General features: G+C 43.5%; 3 protein-coding genes across 6 annotated transcripts; 1 reads left to right on the top strand and 2 right to left on the bottom strand.

Annotated features, from left to right (window-relative positions):
- Positions 1–12,659: 12,659 nt before the first annotated feature.
- siglec15l (sialic acid binding Ig-like lectin 15, like) lies at positions 12,660–16,027 on the bottom strand. Of its 4 annotated transcripts, XM_042107240.1 has the most exons (8): positions 15,948–16,027; positions 14,756–15,139; positions 14,108–14,467; positions 13,965–14,004; positions 13,805–13,836; positions 13,542–13,595; positions 13,327–13,356; positions 12,660–13,240 (listed from the first exon to the last, which is right to left on the bottom strand). In XM_042107240.1, exons 1-8 carry the CDS (start codon positions 15,988–15,990, stop codon positions 13,215–13,217), a joined length of 969 nt encoding a protein of 322 aa, XP_041963174.1. In that variant the 5' UTR covers positions 15,991–16,027; the 3' UTR covers positions 12,660–13,214. The 4 variants fall into 4 exon arrangements, 1 of the variants encoding a protein (XP_041963174.1); XR_006034630.1 differs by lacking the exon at positions 13,805–13,836; XR_006034632.1 differs by lacking the exons at positions 12,660–13,240; positions 13,805–13,836 and having other exon boundaries at positions 13,339–13,356; positions 13,929–14,004.
- A 1,552-nt stretch (positions 16,028–17,579) lies between these two features.
- On the top strand, positions 17,580–19,737 carry si:dkey-11p23.7 (V-set and Ig domain-containing protein). The gene is made up of 3 exons (XM_042107242.1): positions 17,580–17,709; positions 18,290–18,673; positions 19,120–19,737. Exons 1-3 carry the CDS (start codon positions 17,655–17,657, stop codon positions 19,545–19,547), a joined length of 867 nt encoding a protein of 288 aa, XP_041963176.1. The 5' UTR covers positions 17,580–17,654; the 3' UTR covers positions 19,548–19,737.
- Positions 19,738–20,752: 1,015 nt separating this feature from the next.
- On the bottom strand, positions 20,753–23,578 carry LOC121720898. The gene is made up of 2 exons (XM_042107370.1): positions 21,796–23,578; positions 20,753–21,469 (listed from the first exon to the last, which is right to left on the bottom strand). Exons 1-2 carry the CDS (start codon positions 22,790–22,792, stop codon positions 21,036–21,038), a joined length of 1,431 nt encoding a protein of 476 aa, XP_041963304.1. The 5' UTR covers positions 22,793–23,578; the 3' UTR covers positions 20,753–21,035.
- Positions 23,579–24,076: the final 498 nt, after the last annotated feature.

Genomic DNA, 24,076 nt, shown 5'->3' with positions numbered 1-24,076 from the left:
GAGGATTTATGTAAGGGATAACATCCGCCCGAGGTGTCCTGATATGCGGAAATAATGGAGGAGATGGAGGCAAAGACCTCCCCGATGTGAAACAGAGTGGAGTTTTCTCCACCAAGTTAATTCATTCTGTATGCACCTTACAAGATGTTATTCCGTTTATCCTCCATGTTGCCAGTGATGTATGTACGTAATAGGCGTGCATTTATAGCAAAGAAAAACGGAAATGCAGTTCAGTTTAAGAGGCCGACCTCTTCAGTACAGTATGTTGTACTACTTTCATTGGTTACAGTTACAGTTGATTACTGTTGTGAAGCCTGCTTGTTGTCAGTTCAATTATCGTTTACATTGATATGGGACGGTGATTACATTTTGTACAGAATTAATAGCCCCCTGCCAGCCAATCAGAAAATAGTATTACATTTAGTGAATAGTGATACATTTCCAATAATATGCTTTGTAGTTTATTTTAAAAGTTGGTACCATGATTAATGTATGGGTATTTTTGTATTTTCACATTTTCACATCAGTATTTTGTATTTAATTTTGTTACATTTCAGGAGCCAGTATTTGTAGTTTGTATTAAAATAGTTTTTGATATAATTGTGCCCATGACATGCACAGTCTTGAGTATTCAGTCATTGAGAAAACTGCCCCATCATTGAAAACAGGGAAGCATGCTCAGTGTGCACTGCAGATTGGGGATATTGTTGGGCATGTGCAGAGTGGAAGACTATGGTTTGGCCTTGGTGCTAATTAGATTTCACTACCTATTCTACACTGTTATGACGATATGTGACAAATGAATCTCTCTGAATCAACAGTGATGATTGGATGACCATTGGATGTAATGTTAGGAGGAGGAAGGTCAGCTTGAGAATACTCTGAATCTTGCATCATGCTGTGTAATAGGGGTTTCACAACTGATAGTTTTTCATCACAGTTGTCGACTGCTCATCATGTAGGGGCATTTTGAGGGGCAGCCGTGGCCTACAGTGACCTCACTGTGTGTTCACTGTGTGCTGAGTGTGTTTCACTAATTCACGGATTGGGATAAATGCAGAGACCAAATTTCTCTCATGGGATCAAAAGAGTATATATACTTATACTTATACTTATGTAAACAATGATTTTATTATATTATTATTTTGTTTAATGTCACTTTATTTCATTCAGTCTTCATCCATTCCTCTGTTAATGTAATGGTGAATGATTAACATATTAGGATTTTAGTTCCCCATACATTTGAGAGTTGGGTGTTTTGGTTCCAGGGGGAATGGTTTCCCCACCGGACGTTTTGAGTGGAGTGAAGCTGGAGAGAAGGGAGTGCGCGTTAAGCTGGTTGTCTGTCTAAGTTGGTTGTGTGAATAAAAGCTCTCAGTGGGTGCAAACCGTGTATTTCTACACGCCCCTGTTCCTGAGAAATCCCAAGCTAAACAGTGGCTAGTTTTCATCAAAATCGCTGTTTTTTTTTTCTAGAAATGGAGATATAACGTCTTTCATGAAACATGAAGTGTTGCCTGTAAAGTTTCCGGGAAGTGACCTGGCGAGACTGCCACCTAGTGATAGACCCACGAAAATGGTGTGGCTTTGAGCTGACGTGCATGCATCACTGATTCGACCCAAAGCGGCAACCGAGTTATGATAAAATGTCCAGATAAAATGTCCAGATTGTGAGTTTTCGATCGTCATATATTTCATTTCCATTCATCATAGAGTTCCCAAAATCACATATAAGGTGTGTTAGAGTGTCTAGTTTCGTAATTTAAAAAAAAAAAAAGCTAAAAACGTAATATTACGTTTTTGGCACTCAATGAGTTAATGGGAGGGCACTTTGTCAAATTGAACGATTTTTCAGTTGGTCCCCCCAGTACTGCGCAGACTCGCACTTAACTTTGTGACGTTAGCCATCGAACTGAATTTTATAACTCATATAATAGATACACAGAAATTCTTCTCACACTTCCTTCGCCTTCAAAGTTAAACATTTATTTATGTATTATTATTAATATCATCCTCACAAGTGATATCAAGTTGTGTTAATTTTGAAATTACCACACATGATCATCTTCAAAAACAGTCATGGTAAAACAAAACAAAAAAATTATAGCCTTGAAGCTATACTTCTTTCCACTTTTCTGACCTACGGTCAATCCATCGCAAACCTCTGAAATGATTATTGTTAGACTACCTAACGGTAAAACTACTGTTTTTCATTAGGTTAACTTGCCTCTATGCTTTACCTTAACGTACAATGCTATTGTAGGCTACATAGCTTCTTTGTTCACGAGTTTCCGTGCTGGCTGGACTACGCTAGCCTGGTCCTTACCGCCTGTGACTACGTTTCTCTTCGTCATACAGTCTGGAACAATGTAATAAGAATCTGTCTCCGTAATGGGCGGATGCTTATTTTGAGGTTTAAAATCTGGAGTTCCCTTAACCAATCAGCAACGTTTGGTAATGACGTATGCTGTGCGCCGGAGTTCAGGCTCTTACGCTTACCACTTCTGCTCTCAGTAGTAAACAGACCGCTGGCTAGTTTGTAGGCTACCTGACCGCCAGGGCAGTCTCTTCGTAGTGGATATAGCTCTGTTGCGCCAGCCACATACCGAGAGTTGTATACCAAAAGCGTCACGTCACTGAGATTATATCAGTGTCTTGTCACACGCCAGTTTTCCTCATATCTCTTCTCGCCGCTTATCAGACGATTGTTGTTCTACGCAGCCCGGTGACTTCGTCGGAGCTACGGAGCTTATTTCGTCCTCCACGGGCTGTTCAGACTACACTCTCGGATAAGTTGGATTGTACTGACGACCTACGTGTTATTTAACCTGGAGCTTGCTCGGTTAAACTAACAGTTGTTCGGCATAAAACAATGCAGCCTCATGGCTAACGTTACTGTCCACAAGCACGGTAGCCTCGTCTTGGGCTTAGGGGGGAGAATAACGAGCAGCAAACGTTTATTTGAAAACATGATAAGTAGTGATGCATGTAGTACACTTGTGCGTTTAGGTTTAGTTATCACCATCTGATAAATCAAACTTTTCCCAAAGCCAGTTGGAAGGAGAGTTATACGACGTCCTTGCCATTTATAAATTGACAAGACAAGCCTCTTGTTCCTGCTTTAATTGCGTGATGCCCTTGAGAGTTGAGACAACTTCGCGGAATACCTTCTAGCGTCTCTTCCTCCGTCGCCAATGTTGAACTACAAGCTTCGCTGGACTACAAGCAACTCGGCAGGCAAGTTCCGCGTCATCACTCAACTGTTCGCTGAATGGCTCGGCTACACGCGAGCCGTATAACGTTGGTTCGACCAGACTACGTGCGAGACCTAAATCAAATTACGTAGTACGTAGGATGGTAACGACCAGGCTAGGATTACGCTTCTTATCCAAACAATACGGTTATCTCCCTTCGGTGCGTTAGCTTCCCTTCAACCGGACATGCTAAACATTCTTCTTACGGGAACCTAACGTTACGTACGAGGTAGTTGAGTCTTGTTTTGCCTTTTATTGTTTATGTAGATAACACAGAAGCTACAAAATCGGCACAGGATATATGCTATATGAAGTTATGGTATTTCAAAAAAATCCTAAAATGAATGGGCTTCTATGGGGGTTAGCAGAGAAGTGGTCCCTCCAGCCACCATTGATTCTTCTACTTCCGGGAATTCACCTGCCCCCTTGCATATTATTACCCACAATATGGCCCTGGCGAGATAACTCTCCCTCGTTGGAGCTAGGTGACTTTTGCAGCCCTGTTGTAATGCTACATACTTCAGTAAACAACTCAACTTTACCTTGGGATTCATGTCGTGTCATTAACCTTGCCTCGGAGACTGTGAATACGATATATCCATTGATTGATGTCAAGACGGAAGTTCTGAGCTAGCCAGCTAGCTAACTAGTATGTCCAGCAGACACTTAATGATTAGACAAATTAGACAAAAGTAAAGACACAACACTGGTGTCAGAAGTGCAAGTAGCCATCAGCATTGAAGCAGAATAAGAAAAACAATGACAACTGTGCTTCAGAGGCCACTATTTAAAATTCTGGACTGTGCTGACCAGCAGAATGATACTGGAGACACTGGAGGCGCTACAGCCTTAGCAGCAGAAGAGCCTCCACCGTGGCTGCGATTGGTGTTGGAGCAGCAAGCTCAACACATGTAGGAATTCCTAGCTGTGTTAGCCCCACATCTTCAGGCCAGCAATGGCACACCTGCAGAACTGGCAACAGCCACTCCACAAGTCTCGCAAAACCTAAACCCAGGTCAGGCTATACGAAGTCAGAGACCAGAGGCCGATCGAGAAGGCTATCTCTGCCATGGATTACAAGAGCACCGCTCAACTCGGCACTCACCTGTGCGAGTATCTTCAGCCACACCCATGGATATACCGGACACTGCAAACCCATTTACGGCTCAGCTGGACGTTATTCAACAACGGGCTCGGAGTGCAGGCCCCTCATGGATGGTGTCTGATTCAGGTCCTGAGGAGAGGGCCAGAGGCATGGAGAGAGGACGACAGCGCTTCACAGCTGCCACCCCACGAGCGTATGGCCCCAGTCCGGCACATCCCGATGCAGGTCGATCCACCACATATGATGGTCCTAGGCCAAAAATGGCAACATATGAAGGGAAGGAGGACTGGGAGTCATTCTTGTTGCCTTTTGAGAGACTAGCTCGGAAATATGAATGGAACGGTGCTGAAAGAGTCGACAAGCTGCATGAATGCCTTCGTGGTGCTGCCATGCGCTATGTATGCTCACTTCCGGAACACATCAGAGAGGACTACACTCTACTTAAAGAACACCTGACTCAACGGTTCGGTCAACATGATCCCCAACAACTGTTCGCAGGAAACTTGGAGAACTGCGACAATCAAAAGAGTCTTCAGCTGTGTTTGCAGAGAAGGTAAGGCGCCTAATAACCCTGGCCTATCCTGGTGTGGAAATGCCACTGCAAGACCAATTAGCAGCAGATACCTTTCTTAAAGGTTTAAAAAATCAGAAATTAGCCTATGAGGTGATGAACAAGGATCCGTGCACACTAGCGGAGGCTCAGAAGTTAGTAGAGGCACATGAACACAATTACAAGGCTACTGTGCGGCGAGAGCTGGACCTGAAAGGTAGAACAAGGCGTGTCTCCTGGACTGATGATGATGACGACATGGCACCACTATCTCGTCGCATTCAAAGTCCAACCTATGTCACAGCTGATCAGTTTAAAGGACTCATTGAAAAAGTTGAGCAAATGCAGTTGACACTTACCCGTTTGCAGCCAGTCATGAGTGACCGAAGAGAGCAGAGGTACTCAGACCATCCCCCAGGAAGAGAACATAGCCCAAGCCGTGACAGAGGCCGCGGGCAGCTGCAGCAATCGTGTCAGCCTGAAAGTAGAGCACGGGCCAACTCTGCAAGTCCTCTCAGGGGCACTAAAGGGCTTTGCTACCAGTGTGGGGAGGCGGGGCACTTCAGGAGAGGGTGTTCTAGGTCACCCAGCCCGTCCGCTCTTCACAAGACAACAGGCGAGCGTGAAGCAGTTCGTGAGCGGGCCCAGTTCCCAACACTGACTATCAGTCGTGCCACTAACCGAGGTCCAAGCCTCCACATAGCAGTGAAGGTCAATAACATTCCGGTCCAAGCTGTAGTAGACAGAGGGGCTGAGGCAACCATTTTGTCTGAAGGACTTTACAAGCAACTCTATGGAGATGAGCAGCAAGCCCTTGAAAAGGCAGTTCTTCACAATGCAGAGTCCAACAGTGAAATGTCAGCCATGAGTGGAGTGCAAGTGGTCTTCCAGATAGGAACCCACACATTTGATTGGGATGTTTATGTGGCCCCAATTCATGATCGTCTTCTTTTGGGCCTGGATTTCCTCAGAGCTGCGAACGTCACAATTCAGGCCACCGGCCGTGTGTTCATTGAAGGAGAGCCAAACCCTGCAAAGATCATTGGAGGCCAGACTACTCTGTTGCCCATGTGCTGTTGGAAAAAGACATAACCCTGCCACCAGAGTGTGAATGTGTGATGTGGGGAGAAGTTGACCACCCAAGACCAGGAATCTCCGCAGAGTTTCTCTGACAGCAGAGGAGCTAGATCGTAAGATATCAGATGCTATTTCCACAGTTACATTTGACGGGGATAAAGTTTGTGTGTTAGAAACTTTATCCATTGCCACTAGCTAACGTAGGCCTACTGTCGTTAGCTATTGGCACCATAGGCTACTAGCCAAAACCCATTACAGTTTCGGTGGGCATTTAATTTGAATAATGCGAGAATGTCTTCTTTTGACTGATGGCAGGGTGCCTTGCATCGTGTGTGCATTCAAATAACAGGGTTTGCAAGGTTAGTTCGCGTTTTAGACTATTTTTTCCATTGCTAAACCTGCTAAATCCATTGCCAACCTGGTGCCTTGCACTGGGTGTTAATTCAAAATAACATGGTTTGCAAACGTGATCTCATGTTTGTTTTAGACTACTTTATCCATTGCTACTAGCTGGTTCTGTAACCCATTACAGATAGTTTTGATGAGTCATTAGCATATTATGATGCACTGCAGGCTCAGATCAGTGACCGTGACAGGGGGGAGGCTTGATCTTAATGTCATGTAAATAAGGGACCATTGTGTTCCCCTCCCATGGATTGAGGGAGAAAGAAATAGTCAAATTGAAAAGCCTGATTTCTCAGCTTGTAGCTTTGAGATGTGTATACTTTAAAATGGCTACAACTTATTCAAATATTATCAGATCTCCATGAGTGAGACACCTTTAGAATCTGTAAATAACTCAAAATGTCTCTGGGGAGACATGTGCCTGGTTTTGCCATGCCTGGTCACATATACCTTGATGACATCATTATCCTGGGCAAAGATGTGGAAGAGAGCCTGGAGCGTCTTACAGAAGTCTTTGAAAGATTGCAAAGTTATGGGCTAAAACTGAAACCTTCAAAATGTCAGCTTTTGAAGGAGGAAGTCCTATTCTTGGGGCATGTTGTTAGTGGCGAAGGCATACGCCCTAATTCAGCACTGGTTAGGGATGTACAGGATTGGCCACACCCTTCAAACAAACGGGAACTCCAAGCTTTCCTGGGCCTGTGCAACTATTAGAGAAAGTTTGTCCCATCCTTTGCAGAACTAGCAAGCCCTTTGACACGTCTTTTAAGGAAGGAAATCCAGTTCCAGTGGGGGGAGGAGCAGAAAAAGGCCTTCCTGCACTTGAAGGAAAAGCTTACATCCTCTCCAATACTGGCTTACCCTACTAGCGAGGGGAAATTTGTCCTTGACACAGATGCATCAAACCACAGCATTGGAGCTGTACTGTCCCAATATCAGTGGGGAGAAGAAAGAGTAATTTCCTATGCAAGCAGCCACTTAACACCAACTCAGCATAGATACTGTGTAACCAGACGGGAATTACTTGCTGTGGTTAAATTCTCCCGTCAGTTTCGCCATTATCTTCTTGGCAAAAGGTTCCTGTTGCAGACAGATCACAACAGTTTGGTATGGCTTTTCAGGTTTAAGAACCCAGAAGGGCAATTAGCAAGATGGCTAGAAGAGACGCCAGTACGACTTTGAGATTGAGCACAGAGAAGGGAGGAGACACACAAATGCAGATGCATTGTCGCGCAAAGATGCAGATGAGGGAGAAGAATGTGATTGCTATGAAGCAGGACGAAATGTGGCTTCTCTGCGATGCCATGGCTGTGCACACTGCCAACGACTCCATCAGCAATGGGCCAAATTCATGGATGATGTGGTTCCCCTTGCAGTCAGACGTTTAGCAACAGACAAGGACGAAGGAAATCAGTCAACAGAACGACCATCGGATACAGGAGCCATGCAGATGGACACTTCATCTATAAACTGGCTTCAGCCGCTAAGTCGAGAAGAATGGGCATCAGAGCAGCGGAGAGATCCTGTATTATCCAAACTACATCAGTGGATTGAAGCAGGAGAACTGCCCACACGAGATGAAGTGTCTCTTGAAAGTCCGGCTGTGAGGAAGTACTGGCTTTGCTGGCCCCAGATTGAGTTGCGCCATGGAGTTCTAGTCTATCGGTGGGAAAAGGCAGACGGAGGACAACCCCATTACTTGCTTTTAGTACCAACCTCAATGCAAGAAGAATTCATCAGGGCTTGCCATGATCCGCCTCAAGGGGGCCAACCTGGGAATCGGCAAAACTTTACAGCGCCTCAAACAAAGCTATCACTGGTATGGGGTGGCGGGTGGTGTGGAGCTCTTCATACATAAATGCCAGAGCTGTGCAGCACTCAAGACTGCTGGACCAACAAAGAAAGCAGCGCTGCAGTGTTACCAGGCTGAAGCACCCTTGGACCGCCTTCATTTGGACATGCTTGGTCCCTTCCCTGTATCGGCGGCAGGTAACAGGTATATCCTGGTTGTAATAGACCAGTTCACACGGTGGGTGGAAGCTTATGGTGTACCAGATCAAGGAGCAGAGACTACAGCCAGAAGACTGGTGTATGACTTTATCTCATGTTTTGGGTGCCCCCTGGAACTCCATAGTGATCAGGGTCGCAACTTTGAGAGCACTCTTTTCAAGATGTCATGCCAGCTTCTCGAGATCACTAAAACCGGGACTACGTCATACCACCCAGCTTTAAATGGCCAGGTAGAGAGATTCAACAGGACTCTCCTACAGATGATTCGCTGTTATGTGGACCAGGACCAAAAGAACTGGGATGAACATCTTCCACTGCTTACCGCGGCTTATCGAAGTACTAAGAATGCGAGCACAGGATTCAGCCCAAACAGTCATGCTGGGCAGAGAGGTCCATCAACCACATGACATATGGTCAGGAGCAGCAGAACTCAAAAGGGACAAGAACGAGGTTCCGGAGTTCCTGAGTGAACTGGAGCAGGGCCTGAAAGAGGCACAGGAAGCTGCTAGGGAACACCTAAAAGCTGCTCAAGAACGATAGAAGCAGAGCTATGATGTCAGAGCTAAAGGAAAACCATATGCTGTTGGAGATTTGGTCTATGTCAAGGACAGTACCAAGAAAAAGGGATTTAGCCCTAAGCTCCAGCCGCCATGGAAAGGCCCCTGCATCATTGCCTCTTGATTGGGTCCAGTGCTGTATGAAGTAATCAGGAGGCGAGATAGGAAGATCCTGCACCATGACCGTCTGAAGCCCTATACAGCTGATATGATACCTGGATGGATACGACGGAAAAGTGGAAAGAAGATTAGCTTCCAGGCTATAACTTTTTTGTTTTGTTGACTGTTTTTGAAGATGATCATGTATGGTAGCTTCAACATTAACACGACTTGGTGAGGATGATATTAATAATTAATACATAAATAAATGTTTAACTTTGATGACTTTGAAGGCGAAGGAAGTGTGAGAAGAATTTCTGTGTATCTATCATATGAGTTACAAGATTCAGTTCGATGACTAACGTCACGAAGTTAAGTGTGAGTCTGCGCAGTACTGGGGGGACCAACTGAAAAATCGTTCTATTTGACTCGGTGCCCTCCCATTGAAAACGACGGAGTCTGTTCGTCCATTTCTTTTACTGTCTATGGTGTGCAGTGGTACTGTCAACATGTCGACCTATGAAGAAGAAGAAGAGGAGCTGTGTTGCATGTTGCTGTTGTTGGAAGAAGAGCAACGCATGAAGAAGAGAAGAAGGTGGGATGTGCGACCACGAAGAAACGAAGAAAGATCCAGGGAAGGAATGTTCAACACTTATGTGCAAAAGATGCGGCTGTTAGATGAGGAGAAGCACCACGAATACTTTCGCATGTCTGCTGCCATTTCCATCTGAAGCACAATGGGCTAACATCGCGGAGGATTTCTGGCGAATTTGGAACTTCCCTCTGTGTGTAGGTGCCATCGATGGCAAACATGTCCAGATTAAAGCCCCACCAAACGCCGGCAGTGATTATTTTAATTACAAGGGGACACATGCAATTATTCTGATGGCTACATGCGATGCTCATTATCGCTTTACAATGGTGGATGTTGGTGCATATGGTCGGGAAAGCGATGGTGGTGTCTTCAAAGAAAGTGAGTATGGAGCAAGGATCCTCGAGGGCAATTTGGGTCTACCACCTCCAGCCAAACTGCCTGGCACAGACTCTCCAAGCCCCTACATGTTTGTGGCGGATGCTGCTTTTCCGCTGCATCTGAATTTGATGCGACCATACTCTGGTAAGTGCATTACAACTGCTTCATGATTTATATATTCAACTGGATGCTGAAAAGTCTATGGGTTTTTAACACTAATGTTTTTTATGTTATGTAGGCCATAACCTTCGAGCAGATCAGAGTGTGTACAACTATCGCCACTCACGGGCTCGCCGGATCATTGAAAACGCATTTGGAATCATGGCCTCACGATGGAGGATACTGGGCAAGCCCATTGACTGCAGTGTAAACAATGCCACTCACATTAAGGCATGTGTTGCTTTACACAATTTCCTTACACGTACGGATGTTGCAAACGGTCGTCGGTACAACCCACCCAACTACGCTGACACTGAGCGACCTGATGGACAGGTGCAGCCGGGAGAGTGGCGACAAGTTGTTACTGGTGACAACGGCCTCCTAGAGGCACGGCGACTCGGTACAGCGAGGGCAGCTCGAGCAGCAATGTTGGTGCGAGACAATGTTAAGACATTTTTCCAAACACAGCAAGGTGCAGTGCCATGGCAAGATAGAGTTGTGCGCAGAGGTCTCCTCAATTGATTGTAGCCTATATTGCCTTCACACCTGCCACACCAAAAAGTAGGTCTATGGAGCAAAAACCTGTAAATATGACGTGTCAATAAAAGTATAGAAGCAACTCTTTGTCTTCAGAACATGTTCATTATATGTCATATTATGATAACGCATTATGTCTGGGCCAGGCAAGAATGCACCTCGATCAACAAAGTGTTAATGGGGACTTTCGATGTTTTAGTTCAGTGTTGTTCAGGAATAGGTGATAATGACTGCACCTGCAGCCGGAGGTAGTCTGAGCTACATTCCCTTTATTATTATCCCTTAAAGGAGTACCGTCACACCGGTGTGACGGGAATGTTGGGAAATTAACATTCTAAAGAATATCTGGGTTCATTGAATTCAACATAGAATTTTAGAACCTTCAATTGTTGCGGAACTTAGAATGTTCAAAAACCTACACCTTTAAGGGTTAAGATAACACATTATGTCCGGGCCAGGCAAGAATGCACCTTGATCAACAAAGTGTTAATGGGGACTTTCGATGTTTTAGTTCAGCGTTGTTCAGGAATAGGCGATAATGACTGCACCTGCAGCCGGAGGTAGTCTGAGCTACATTTCCTTTATTATTATGATAACGCATTATGTCAGGGCCAGGCAAGAATGCACCTCCATCAACAAAGTGTTAATGGTGACTTTCGATGTTTTAGTTCAGGGCCAGGCATTATATCCGATGATGCTTTCTGGAACAGGTGGGAATTCACCTATCCTTTTATAATTATCCCACAGGCCTATGTTCTTTATAAACAGGCGCCTAGCTTATTTGTTCTTTCACTTCACACAGACCAACACATGACAACGGATGTGAAATATAAACATGCTTTTAATAAAATAAATGTGAACAGTGCCATAATAAAAATGCTTTACAATATAAACATCCAAAGTCCAAGGATGATTAGGCCTAGGCTATGCTAGGTCTACTGTTCTTCTGGCTCCAGCTGGCACTGCTCGAACCACTTTTGGACCAACAGCATCACCTCTATCTTGCACTGTCCCCTTTTCACCAGTGGCATCCTCGACAGCGTCTTGCCAATGTCGTCTGTGAATGACTTCTCCTCAGCCAAGCTGTGCAAGGACAGGGGTTCTGCTGACACAGTCACCAGCAGCACCACTCCTTCCCTTGGCCATCTTTTTTGCTTTAACAAACTTGTCGCGCAAAACTTTCCATCGCTGGCGACATGCCTGTTCATCCTTCCCTAGCGTCTGTGCTATTTCTCTCCAGGAGTTCTGACACCGGAAAGTGTCCTTGTACTCCCGCAGGGAAGGGTCGTACAGATGAGGGTATCTCCTCACCTCCTCTGCCAGTCTTTCATCGTTTGCGGCATTCATCGTTGTTGTGGTAACCAAGTCCCAACCAACACGTCTTCTTCTGTCTGGGTTTGCTGCGTTTTAAGCGTTGTTCCTCTACCTGCTCCACCTACTGGAGGGGCGTGTTTACAGCAGTTCCGTCTCACACATGCGCAGTCTACGCGTCAAAGTGACGCGCGGTCTCAACTTTCGGTCGACTCAAAGACGCGGCGCATGCTGTAAAAATGACGCAATTCTCGTCACGCGCCCAGTGCCGCGTGCGCGGGACGCAGACGCGGGAGCGTACCATAGGCTTTAGCCATAGCAATGGGCTTGCCTTTTTTAGCAGCCTTAGACAACTTCTGCGCACCGCCTTTCAGTGACTGTCCTCGAAAAGCAAAATCCAACAGAAGTGTTGTGGTAGACTTAGCTACAAAGCTTGGTCTAACGCTTATCTCCACTGAAGTGACCATAATAGCCTTATATTGCATAAATAAATAACCTGTGCCTCTCACTCCTGTCCAACTAAACAGGCTTTCAGTCATCTCACCAGTTAAACTGTGGTTGTGACTTAATTGGCAGCAGTTTGTTACAAGAATAATTTGAAAAGCCATGCCCATGACAAGGATAACGTTTCAGTGTTTTTATTGTTAATTTCTTATGGCACAAAACTGATCAGACTAATTAACATATTCCCCTACATAATCAAGTTAACTGAGCAGAACATGCATTAGGGTAGTTTTGATTATTATCCCAGCAGGGAATATATTTAATTGACCTTTTGTGGATACCACATAAAAAGAGCACACATATAGTGTGGATAGTTGTGACATTGTCACAAACAAGTGTATGATGACATCAGTAAAGTAAATTTCACATAGTTAGACTAAACATTGAAACATTGGTACTCACATTATATGGGGTTGATCATAATAACTCAAAACACATTTTCATACAACGTACAGTATAGAGTACATGTCAATAATTAGTGTTAATGGTAAATGTTTCATTAGAGAAAATGTAGCCTGCAAAGTTATTTTTTATTGTCATTTAAGTACTGCCACAGTTTTTATGACGATGTAGAAAAGGAAAAGAGTATCATTGGCATTGCACATACTTTGAGGACTGTGACACCTCAGTCTTTGCTCTGCTCGCTCTTCAGTCTGGAGCAACAGATGGTCTCTCAGTTCACATCAGAATAAATGATATCTGGAAAGTGACATCAAAATGTACAGTATGTGTGGGCAACATCAGCTTTCTTATCATCAGCCATATCAATAACTACATATACTTACCATTTTCCACTCTGTGTGGTGCTCTTGTACCTTCAAAACAAATGAAGTGGTGTTAATATTAGAAGATGTGTATTGTAATATACTGTGAAACATTTACATTTAATAAATAAAAAAATACAAATACAAAACACTTCAAGCATCATCTTTCTTTTTAATCATTATTTCAGAAAACTTGACAGCAGACATATCTGTATAACACATACTGTATCACTTACTTGGACTGCTTTGACTATGATCTATGTCAACATAAACTAGCTCCTGCTCGCCATCTAGTGGATAAAGAGAGTGCATGTTTATTATAGTCCTCACAGATTCTTGCAAAACGATTTCGTCATTCAAAATGAATGTTGAGATCGCTCACGTATTTCTGAGCAGTTTGCCAGATCGGTTTGGACATAAGTGTGAATAAAATTTACTAGTGTGTAAAAAAAGTTATCTACATGAATGCAAAATATGAATTTGTGCAAAATAAACTTACTTGGGTCAGACATGCTTGTTTTCTGTCTTTCTCTGAATGTAAAGGATATAGCATAATTGAACTCATGATTAGTTTATCATGATTTGTTGTATTTATATGAAAATCCAAACATTCTTTTCCATACCAGCAATGTTGCTTGATATTTCATACAAGCACCCACCGATTTTGAAAACACCAAATGTCCATTTTCAGGGAGGCTCCTTAAATTAAAAATAATAATAATAATAAAAACAGAAGGTAAGAATCAACCACAAACTCACAAATTCAACATATTCATTCATGTCTAAATTCTTCTCTACATACCTCTCCTCTTCATCCACAGCAGGGAAGCCACCACCACCAGACCAGCCAGCAGCAGCAGCCCAGCCAGCACACTCAGCCACAGGGTTAGGGCCGTGGGCCCTTTGCTGGGGGGGAACACCGTCATGTGGGAGCCCAATGAGTTCTTCGCCCGGCAGGTGTAGACCCCCTTGGTGGATATACGGATGGAGCTCCTGATGGTGTACTTATCCTGCGGGTCAGCTTTTTTGACAGCTGCCTGCTCCTGCCTGTTGGATGAGGAGAACCAAGTGACCTCTGGTGGCGGATTCCCGACAGCCACACATTCCAGAGTGCTGTTGTCAGGGACAGGCTTCTGGGAGAGGCTAATGATACGGGCTGGGCCTTTGGGAAAGGCATGGACACATCAGAACAGTGTGTTGATTACTTCACTGAATCAGATCTATTTGTGAAGTTTGCAAACGAAAACCTCCACTGGAAGCAATCAGACAGATGATGTAGTAATGTGCATATGAATGTCACACATTTCATAGGCTACAGTTCCACATATTAACAATCAAATAAATCTATAAAATGAATTATAAATTATAATAAATTATAAACAAAAACAATATTAACATTTTGTGGGATAAAGAAAGCGCCTGTCACTCTTTGATTACGTATTAATCTGACCTGTGACGTTGAGTGTGGTTCCAGGACTACTCTGGTATTTGTTATAATCCAGTTCGACCCGGCAGAAATACATGCCAGTGTCGTTCAGCCACAGCTTGCTGACCAGCAGAGAGAGCTCCCTGTGGCGGGGGTCGCCGCTGAGAGAGAAACGCCCTGCAGCCACGTACCCAGAGCACTCGTTTCCAGTTGCCCCTGTGCTGTTCATCAGTGTACATTTAAAGAAGGGTTCGGCATAACGATCGCCTTTTCTCCACAGAACTCTTATCTGACCCGTGTAGGTGTCCTGGTTGGGGTGGGAGAAGCGGCAGGGCAGCGCCACTCTGTCCCTCTCTGAACCGTTCACCTGAGGAGGGGCCCACATCTCCCACGGCACAGACTGACATCCTGTGAAGATTCCATATGCCATTTTACAAACATTCAACATAGAATATATTGAATTAATATTTCTGAATTAATGTATCAATTGTCTATATATGCATTGTAAGTAAAATCCTGAAAGACTTTTTCTCATTCATGCCCAATTGCGCTCAGATGCAATTTAGAGTGATGTGAAAAGTGAAATGTAAAATTGATTGACATGATAGACAAGTCTGTCTTGAAGAGGGAATCGTAAAGTCTGTGTTCCTTAACATAAAACAGCCTTAAGCAATAGTAATGGTTATGGTATTTAGCAGATGCTTTTGTCCAAAACGACATACAACAATTAAAACAATTTTAAAAATTTGGTACACCAAGGAGAACAGCAATATTACAGTAAACAACAATGTCAATTAGATCAATAGCCTAATGAAAATAAATACTATAATATACTAAACATAATAACTCTTAATAATCTAAGTGTAAGTTGAACAAATATGCCTTTAGACCCCTCTTGAAAGACCCAAAACTATCACAGGAACGGAGAGCACTGGGCAACTCATTCCACCAACAAGGAACCACTGAGGAAAAGAGCCTTGAATTTGACCTAGCGTTTATGGCTGGTCGACACAGACACTCATCAGAAGACCGCAGTGGGCGGTTGGGGTTGGTCAAGTTAAGCTTGATCCAATTCATCCTATTTGCTATCACCATTGACCAACAACATAAGTAATTACCATATACCGATTACTGTTTCTGTGAATCCCTTTCATCCTAAACAGACATCAAATTGTATAAAACTACTCATTTGTGGAAGATGAGTAGATCGGCCTACCTGTTACAGTGAAGACGAGTGTAAGAAATACAAACAATATCATGTTTCAAACAACACCGACTTGGAAAGTGGGAAGTCAAGCCAAGTGTGAGGAGGGAGTTGTGAAATGGTCTGTTAAAAAGGCCTCTTATACTTCCTGTGCACTGTCAGCACAATTATTTTGAAATATTCTGAAAGACTTTCGATTTGTGAAACCATGCGCTCCACATTGGCATGCTATACGTAAGAGCAGTGTAGGGAAGTAATTGAATACATGTATTCCAAATTACGTATTTAAAATACAGTTTTAAATACAGTTACAATTTAAATGGGTGGTATTTACAATACAGTTACACTGATAAATTAAAGGGATTAAATTTGAAATATTTTTAATACGTAGGCCAAGGCTTTCAATATTTTCAAAAATTCAAATATTTTTTTAACCACAATGTGTAGCCTATACAGTATATCTTTCAAGTGGCTCATTTCTCTTTCCCTCTCTGTTTACATTTATAGCCTAAATGAAAAACCTCTCGGGAATGTAGAATGTAAAATATGTTTTGTTGTAGGCCAATAGAGCCTATATCCAGCCAACATGTTTTAGGCCAGTATAAGTTCTTGTTTCTTGACAGGGTGTTCTGCAAAAAGGCATGTTAATCCTTGTGTGCTGTTGAAGTTAATTTCAAAGAATCTGTGTATACTTTGTTTGGCATTTGGTAGCCTTTTAGCCTATACAGACCAAGCATCTCTGTTCTGTCTTTGACATTATGACATTAAGTGTTTCATAGCACATAGGTTTATATATCAATCAATCCTCACTGTAAAGCAGGTTTTGGGTTGTTGACACTATGGGTCTTACAAGTTTACATAACCTCACATAACTGTTTCATCCACTGCTAATAAAATATAATACAATGCTGATGTAATCAAAAATATTCAAAAAATGTTACTCACTTTGAGTAATCTATCAGAATATGTTACAAAATATATTTTAGGGCATGTATTTTCTGTAATCTGTAGTGGAATACATTTTAAAAGTAACCTTCCCAGCTTAGGAGTCAAAGGTTTTTTAACCTTTTGTCAACAGCTGCTTGCTATTTGTACTCTCTGATGTAAGGGCTGAATGTCCACAAGTGTCCTCTCTCCTCTCACAAGTGTCCTCTCTGTGTTTCTTTACCAGAAATCAAGTGTCCACTCTGTGTCTGTTTACCAGAAATCCCTGTGAGTATATTGCTTGCAATCACTAGAAACTCACAAGAATTCAGACAGTACGTTCTGAAGTTCACATTGCTACATTTCCTGCTCAGTTGCAAATGGTTACAATCCCATCAGTCAACAGCTCATCCCGCAGTAAACAAATTAACTCAGCAGTCTGCGAGTATTACACATATCAGACGTGCACATGTCACATCAAAACTCCTTCCAATGTATCTAGACAAGGGCCAGTTTTATTGAACACTTATAACAGCTCAAATCAAATTCCAATAGACGAAACTTTGTGTGATCCATGTAGCTTCTTTCCTCAAGCGATTTCATGAGACAGTGTGTTTATTGCATTACATTCAGGGTACTGTAGTAGAAGACAGAGATAAAGGGATAAATGACTGTCCCTCTGACTGACGGTGTGTGTGTGTGTGTATGTGTGATTGCTGTTGAGTCATGCCAAGAGAAGGGCGCAGACACGGAGCTTGCTGACTACAGGGTCCGTCCTCACACTGCACCAGCGCGATGAACACACTGCTTCTCTACTCAACCCTGAGCCTCCTGCTCACACACACTGAAGGTAAGGTTCGGATGACCAAAGGTAAACAGACTGTACTGTTGACTTTTTGTTTCATGACTTATTTGTTTCATCATTCATCCTCTGAATGCTTTCACAAATATGCATCTACAGTATATACTGTAGAGTCATATATGAAGACTCATCTGGAGGAGAACTATTATGGGTTCAACAGGGTTCAAGATATTTTAAAACTTTTTAAGACTGTTGACAACATATGGGGGGTCATGGTATATTTCTTTGTTGTCCCTGTTCAATTCAATTTGTCAATTGACACAAATGCTCTTCATGTTTACATCAAATTTGAGAGAAAAATGATTATGTTCTAACATACTTTGAGGAGTCATATGTTGTATTTGGTCAAATGCAGAGATACAATCTGAAACTCTTTGAGGTTCACATTTTGGATTGAATTATTGTATTCTTTGCGGTTCTCTTACTTGCTTCTTTCTTTTTGGATATAATGCACTCTGGTCAGCCACTGCTTACTTTTTATCATTTAAATTAAACCTGACCTGACCTGAAGAACGTACTGTATGTCTGTACATCACCTTGAGTGTGGATCTCCTTCGCTCTGCTCCAGCGTCCACTGACGATGGCTGGTCTATGACCATGCCCGCCGAGGTGCGGGCTATCGAGGGCTACCCCGTGGTGCTGCCCTGCTCCTTCACCCACCCTCACCACACGCACCACTCCTCCATCCAGGTGGTGTGGCGGATAGGCCACTGGCCCGGGTCCACTACACTCTTCCAGTGCACCAGCCTGGACGACAGCCACCGGTGCCAGGCTCGGCCCAGCCAGGACCAGCGCTACCGGTTGGAGGGGAACCCGCGGGAGCACGACCTCTCACTGCGCATCAGCAGCGTGGCACTGCAGGACAGCGGCCGCTACTACTGCCGTCTGGAGGTGCCCGGGCACCCGCCTGCCGTCTTCGAGAATAAAATGGGCACGCGACTTCGAGTTGAAGGTTTGTGAGTGGCCACTGGGCACTGATCAGACATGTCAAATTCATGACAATGAAAGACAGAGGGGGGTGGCCAGCAGTAGTTACCCCCCCCCCCCCCCTCAAGTTTTTCACCCAAATATTTTACATGACACAAAAATAACGTTTATCCTAATAATGTTAGGAATGTTAGTGATCTGACAACCCAATTAGCCTTAATCAACCCTTTATCAACTAAGCAATTGATAAACTATGTATCAATTTGATACTGCTGTTGCTATTTGAGGCTGTGTTTGGTTCATTACTCTATTATATCATGGATAGTTGGCAATGTTATGGATATGTGGGCCCTTCAAGTTTCAAAATGCTTGCTACAGCCCTGAAAGAGAAAATAAATATATTGTTTGTCTTACTAACTAACTTCTAGGCTTGCTGTGAACAACCATTTATCTTTGTCCCTTTGGGTATAGCTCCCCCTCGCATTCTAGGTTTGTCTGTGGTGCCCAGTGAGGTGTCTGGGTTCAAAGCCCTGTGTCGCGTTCAGGGGTCCCCCTCACCCGACGTCCAGTGGGTGGGGCCAGAGGATGTCATCGAGGGAGCTCCAGCCTACCCACTCCAGCAGGAAGCCCCCAGCCAACACCTGACCTTCAGCCAGCTCCAGGATGTCCAGGCTGGGGGACAGTACACATGCGCAGCCTCTAACCCGCTGGGGAAGGACCAGGCTACCCTCTTCATCCTGCCCTCCGCCTATGTGGAGTCCGGCCTGGAGACGAGTCCCTCTCCCCTGCTGCTGCTTTTCTCCGTCTCCCTGGGCGCCAAACTGGCTCTGCTCCTGGGGGTGGCTGTCTGGGCGGCTAAGGGACACCTCAGCTCATGGCTCAGCTGCGTGGCTAATTGAAATACAAATATTTCAAACGTGAAATATTTGAATACACGTGAGAATGCAGACATACCCTACCTCTACCCTACCTATGCTCAAGAAGCTCAGAAGCAGTTCTACAAAAGTTTTCACCTAATTAGATAAATATATTTATTTAGATGGCTAATAACACTGGAATTACAATGTCATTTAAAATGTCTTACTGTAACATGTTTTGTAATGGTCTAATTATTGTGCTAATATTGTTCTTCCTCTTTGTCATAATGATACCAAATGATAACCAAAAATAAACTCAAAACACATGATCTCCTTTCCACTTCTCGTTCCACTTCTATAAGCTGCAGTGGCGAAGAGACTAGCAGTTCACTTCTGTAGCATTCCTTGTCTTCCTTGGAGTCATTGAGGGCTACCCCGTGGTGCTGCCCTGCTCCTTCACCCACCGTCACCACACGCACCACTCCTCCATCCAGGTGGTTTGGCGGCTGGGCCACTGGCCCGGCTCCACTACACTCTTCCAGTGCACCAGCCTGGATGACAGCCACCGGCGCCAGACTTGGCCCAGCCAGGACCAGCGCTACCGAGGGGTACCCGCGGGAGCACGATCTCTCACTGCGCATCAGCAGCGTGGCGGCCGCTATTATTAGTGCTAATATTGTACTTCCTCTTTGTCATAAAGATAAACAAAAATGAACTCAAACACATGACATCCTTTCCACTTCTCGTTCCACTCCTATAAGCTGCACTGCAGTGGCGAAGAGACTAGCAGTTCACTTCTGTAGCATTCCTTGTCATATGGTATGGGGTCAAACAAATCTACTGACATTTACTGATTTAATTGCAAAAAGCTTATGTCACAACAAGATGAATCCGAGAATATTGCTTTCTGTGTGTGAATTTCAAGAGGTTCAACTCTTTGCCTCATTTGTTCTATTCAATATATTTGAAGATGATAAAGGATAATAACAAATATGTAATAATAATAACAAAATCTTTATTATTATAAGTAATAACAATTTAAAAAGCTCTACACAATCAATAACCTTTTTATCTGTGTATCACATGTAAATAGTACAACTACGATGGCAAATGAACACCAATAACATATTAAATAAATGGTTGAAATTAAACACCTAAGGACCTAAGGAATTGTTGTGTAAGCGCTTGAATCTACACCACTAGGTGTCAGTGTAATGTTACCTAATGTGGTAGCTGGTGAAGAGAAAGAAGATGTATGAGTTTGGATGTGGAGTTGAATAATATATAAAGGGGTTATAGTTATACGACAGCCTCCTGTGCTTTTACTACTTTCAACATAACACTAATGCTTTTATACTGATTTACTCTTACTGTCATCTTTAACTTTACTACTTTCAAGATATTAAGTCGATAACTACACTATAACAACACAGAGTATTAAGGGCCTTGAGTAGAAAGACTGATGTGTAGCCTTTGCCTAGTCAACAGTCAACCTTCACTTTAACAGTAGGGTATGACTGGAGTTTTCCCTCAGATACTTCCCTGTGTGGGTGCTGCCAAAGGGAAGTAGACGTTGTGTTTGTAACAGACAGGCTTCAGGACGTGGCAGCAGCTGCGGCTCGTCCAGCGGAAATTCTCATTGTTGTCAGAGCTCAGGGACATTGATGCGCAGAATTTGTCCTCGGAGCTGCCTGGCTGCCCCTGGAACCACTTGGTGATGTTCATGGGCTGCTTATTCAACCAGTACCACTCTCCGTTGAGCAGGCGGCGGCGAAGGCCCACCCAGACCTCCTCCTGTTTGCTTGGGTTGCTCAGGCTTTGGGACAGCTCTCGCAGGATGCCTTCGTTGTTAATGCTCAGTAGCTCACCATTCTCTTGCTGGCAATGGCCGACCATCTCAGCCCAGGTCCCTGACTGATCCATCACGCTGTACCTTGCTCGATCCAACAAACAACCCTGTAGGGCTGTTAGCACACACACACACACACACACACGTGTACATGTACGCATGAACACACACACACACACACATATGCAAACACATGCACATGCACATGCACATGCACACACACACACACACACACACACACATGCGCACACATGCATGCACATATATACACGTGTGCACACAAACACACACACACACACAAACACACACGTGTGCACGCACGCACGTACATACACACATATAGACACACACACACACACATGAAATCTTTAACATAGCATCCTGGCGCATGCAATGACATTGTATGCTCGTCTGTGAATGTAACCTCATTTTATGGGTTACCTGGTTCTGTGGTTATGCTGATTGCTTCACTCCAGTTTTCTCCATCTTTGACATAGACTCCAATCTTGGTAGAGGGATGCCAGATTACCCGATGCTCACCACTGGGTAAGTCAATCATTGCCCAGGAGTAGGGTTGTGAATCTACTGTCTTCCACTCCACTTCTGAGCTAATCTGGTCTTTCCCAACATACACCTGACTCACGTTTAAGGTTGGGGCTATCACTAATGCCTTACTGATGGAGGTTTTTTCAGGTAAAAGGTAGCAAGCTGAAAAGCTTGATACTGGTGTAAGCTCTGAGATGTGCCCTGGTTGGATGAGTGTGACAGAGAAGTGTTTAGAAGAATTGAGGTATTGGGTTTTCAGATCATAAACTAAATGGGAGACAGAATATGGAGAGTTGGTACCAGTACCAATCTGAAGTGTACTATTAAAAGTGACACCCTGATCAGATGTGACAATTAGATGTGGTGTGCTGTCAGCTGTGTTATTAAATGCACTGGGGACAACAAAGGTTGTCCCCCAGGTGTTCGTAGGTCGTATCTGGGTCACCACCATCTGGCATTGGCAGATTGTTGTGTTTGAGCAGGGATGGGTCAACAGCACCACTATGTCATGCTGCGCAGTGATGTTGACAGGCAGAGAGTCAGAGACATTCACCTGGAAAACCCAAAATGGCTCGAGCTCCTGCTTTGAATTTTCCCCATTGAAATTGACTTTGACAGTGTTCTTCTTCTCTGAGTTGATTATGACTATTTTCCCCCTTGCACCATAGAAATCTTTATATCCCAGCAGATTCTGACTTCCCTCACCTAGGCCTAGAGTGGGAATGTAGTACAATGACCCTAGACTGTTTACAGGTTGGAGCACTAGTAATTGCTCTATGTCATTACGTTTACTTTTAGCCAGAACAGTTATGTCTTTTGTGCTTCTAATGACCACTGAATTCTGGGAGAACTGGGATCTGTCAAGTTCAACAGGTGTCTCCAGGGTCACCATCTCTGTGGCTGCAGCTTGCAAAGTCTTTGACAATTTCTCCACCGATGCAACACAAATGGATACATGAGTGTTGTCAGTGACAGCCGTCAGCAAGAGAATGTGCTCGTGAGGCACTGGATCGTAGAAAGCTACATTTTCAGGGAAGGCTGTGATGAATAACTTGCCTTTATTTTCTATACAGAAGACTCCTGGGGATATAAAACAAGATGTATCATAAGTAAAGATTATAAACCATATTAGAAATGTTTTATCATTTTCTGTCACTGCTTACAATTGTGTCCAGTTTTTACAACATTGTAGCAAATGCACAATAGCAGTGAAACCCACAATAATTTAATAATTTCTCTTAAGATGCTACACATATTTCAAGAGCTGGGTATTTGAATGGTATTTGTTGTATTAAATGCATAGTATGGCTGTTGCATGGTATTTGTTGCATTCAAAGTAGAAGATGGGTCTTACTAGGAAGGCATATCAAACAGATTAGAATTACAGGCGTCACCCACATACTTTCACCTATGAGGGGAAAAAATGTTTTTAGATGCAGTTTGTGTTGGCTTTCAAAAGGTTAATTTCACCACTTCCGTTTACATGAAGCTTACATCATCACACCTTTGCAACCTTAACAGTTATATGCTTTTAAAACAACTGTGTTCGCTCTGTGTGTGTACATCTACTACATCAGTGTTGGAAAAACTCTTACTGGATACTGAACAAAGTATACTGTACTGCTCAAAAAAATTAAGGGAACACTTCAATCATACACTGGATCGGTACTCTGACACTGTTTGGCTCTGAGCACAAGTAAAACTTTTGAGGCGAGTGTTTTATTTTGCAAGAACTGTGAGACATTCTGTGAATGTAGTTTGAGAATGGAGAAAAGGGTGGAAGGTTTCAAAAAATGTGTTTTAACAATTGTGGAAAACTGTACGTGTTCCCTTAATGTTTTTGAGCAGTATAGAAATGTTGGCCTTTGATTCAGTATATGTGGTGAAAAGCCAGATTAAGTTAATGGAGATATGCAAACATAACAGACATTATTTCATTTGTGAATGTAATGAATGAATTTGGGTCTGGTTACTCTACTTTAACATATGAAAAAAGGTGGATTTCGTAATGGTGGACAAGTCACTGGAGTCCATCTTGTGTAAGCCCAAATTTGAGATTAATTGACCATTTGAGTGTCAACATTTTAAATTCCCAGGGGCTCAGACAATGTTGATGCTGCTAGTGTCTAACATGCTGCTGGTGAGGCACCCAAATAAGCGTTTGCATTTGTCACAT

This window comes from Alosa sapidissima, chromosome 10 (assembly GCF_018492685.1).
Source record: "Alosa sapidissima isolate fAloSap1 chromosome 10, fAloSap1.pri, whole genome shotgun sequence".
Lineage (NCBI taxonomy): Eukaryota > Metazoa > Chordata > Actinopteri > Clupeiformes > Clupeidae > Alosa > Alosa sapidissima.
The sequence above is the reverse complement of the archived record's forward strand: the minus strand, read 5'-3'. Positions and strand labels throughout refer to the sequence as shown.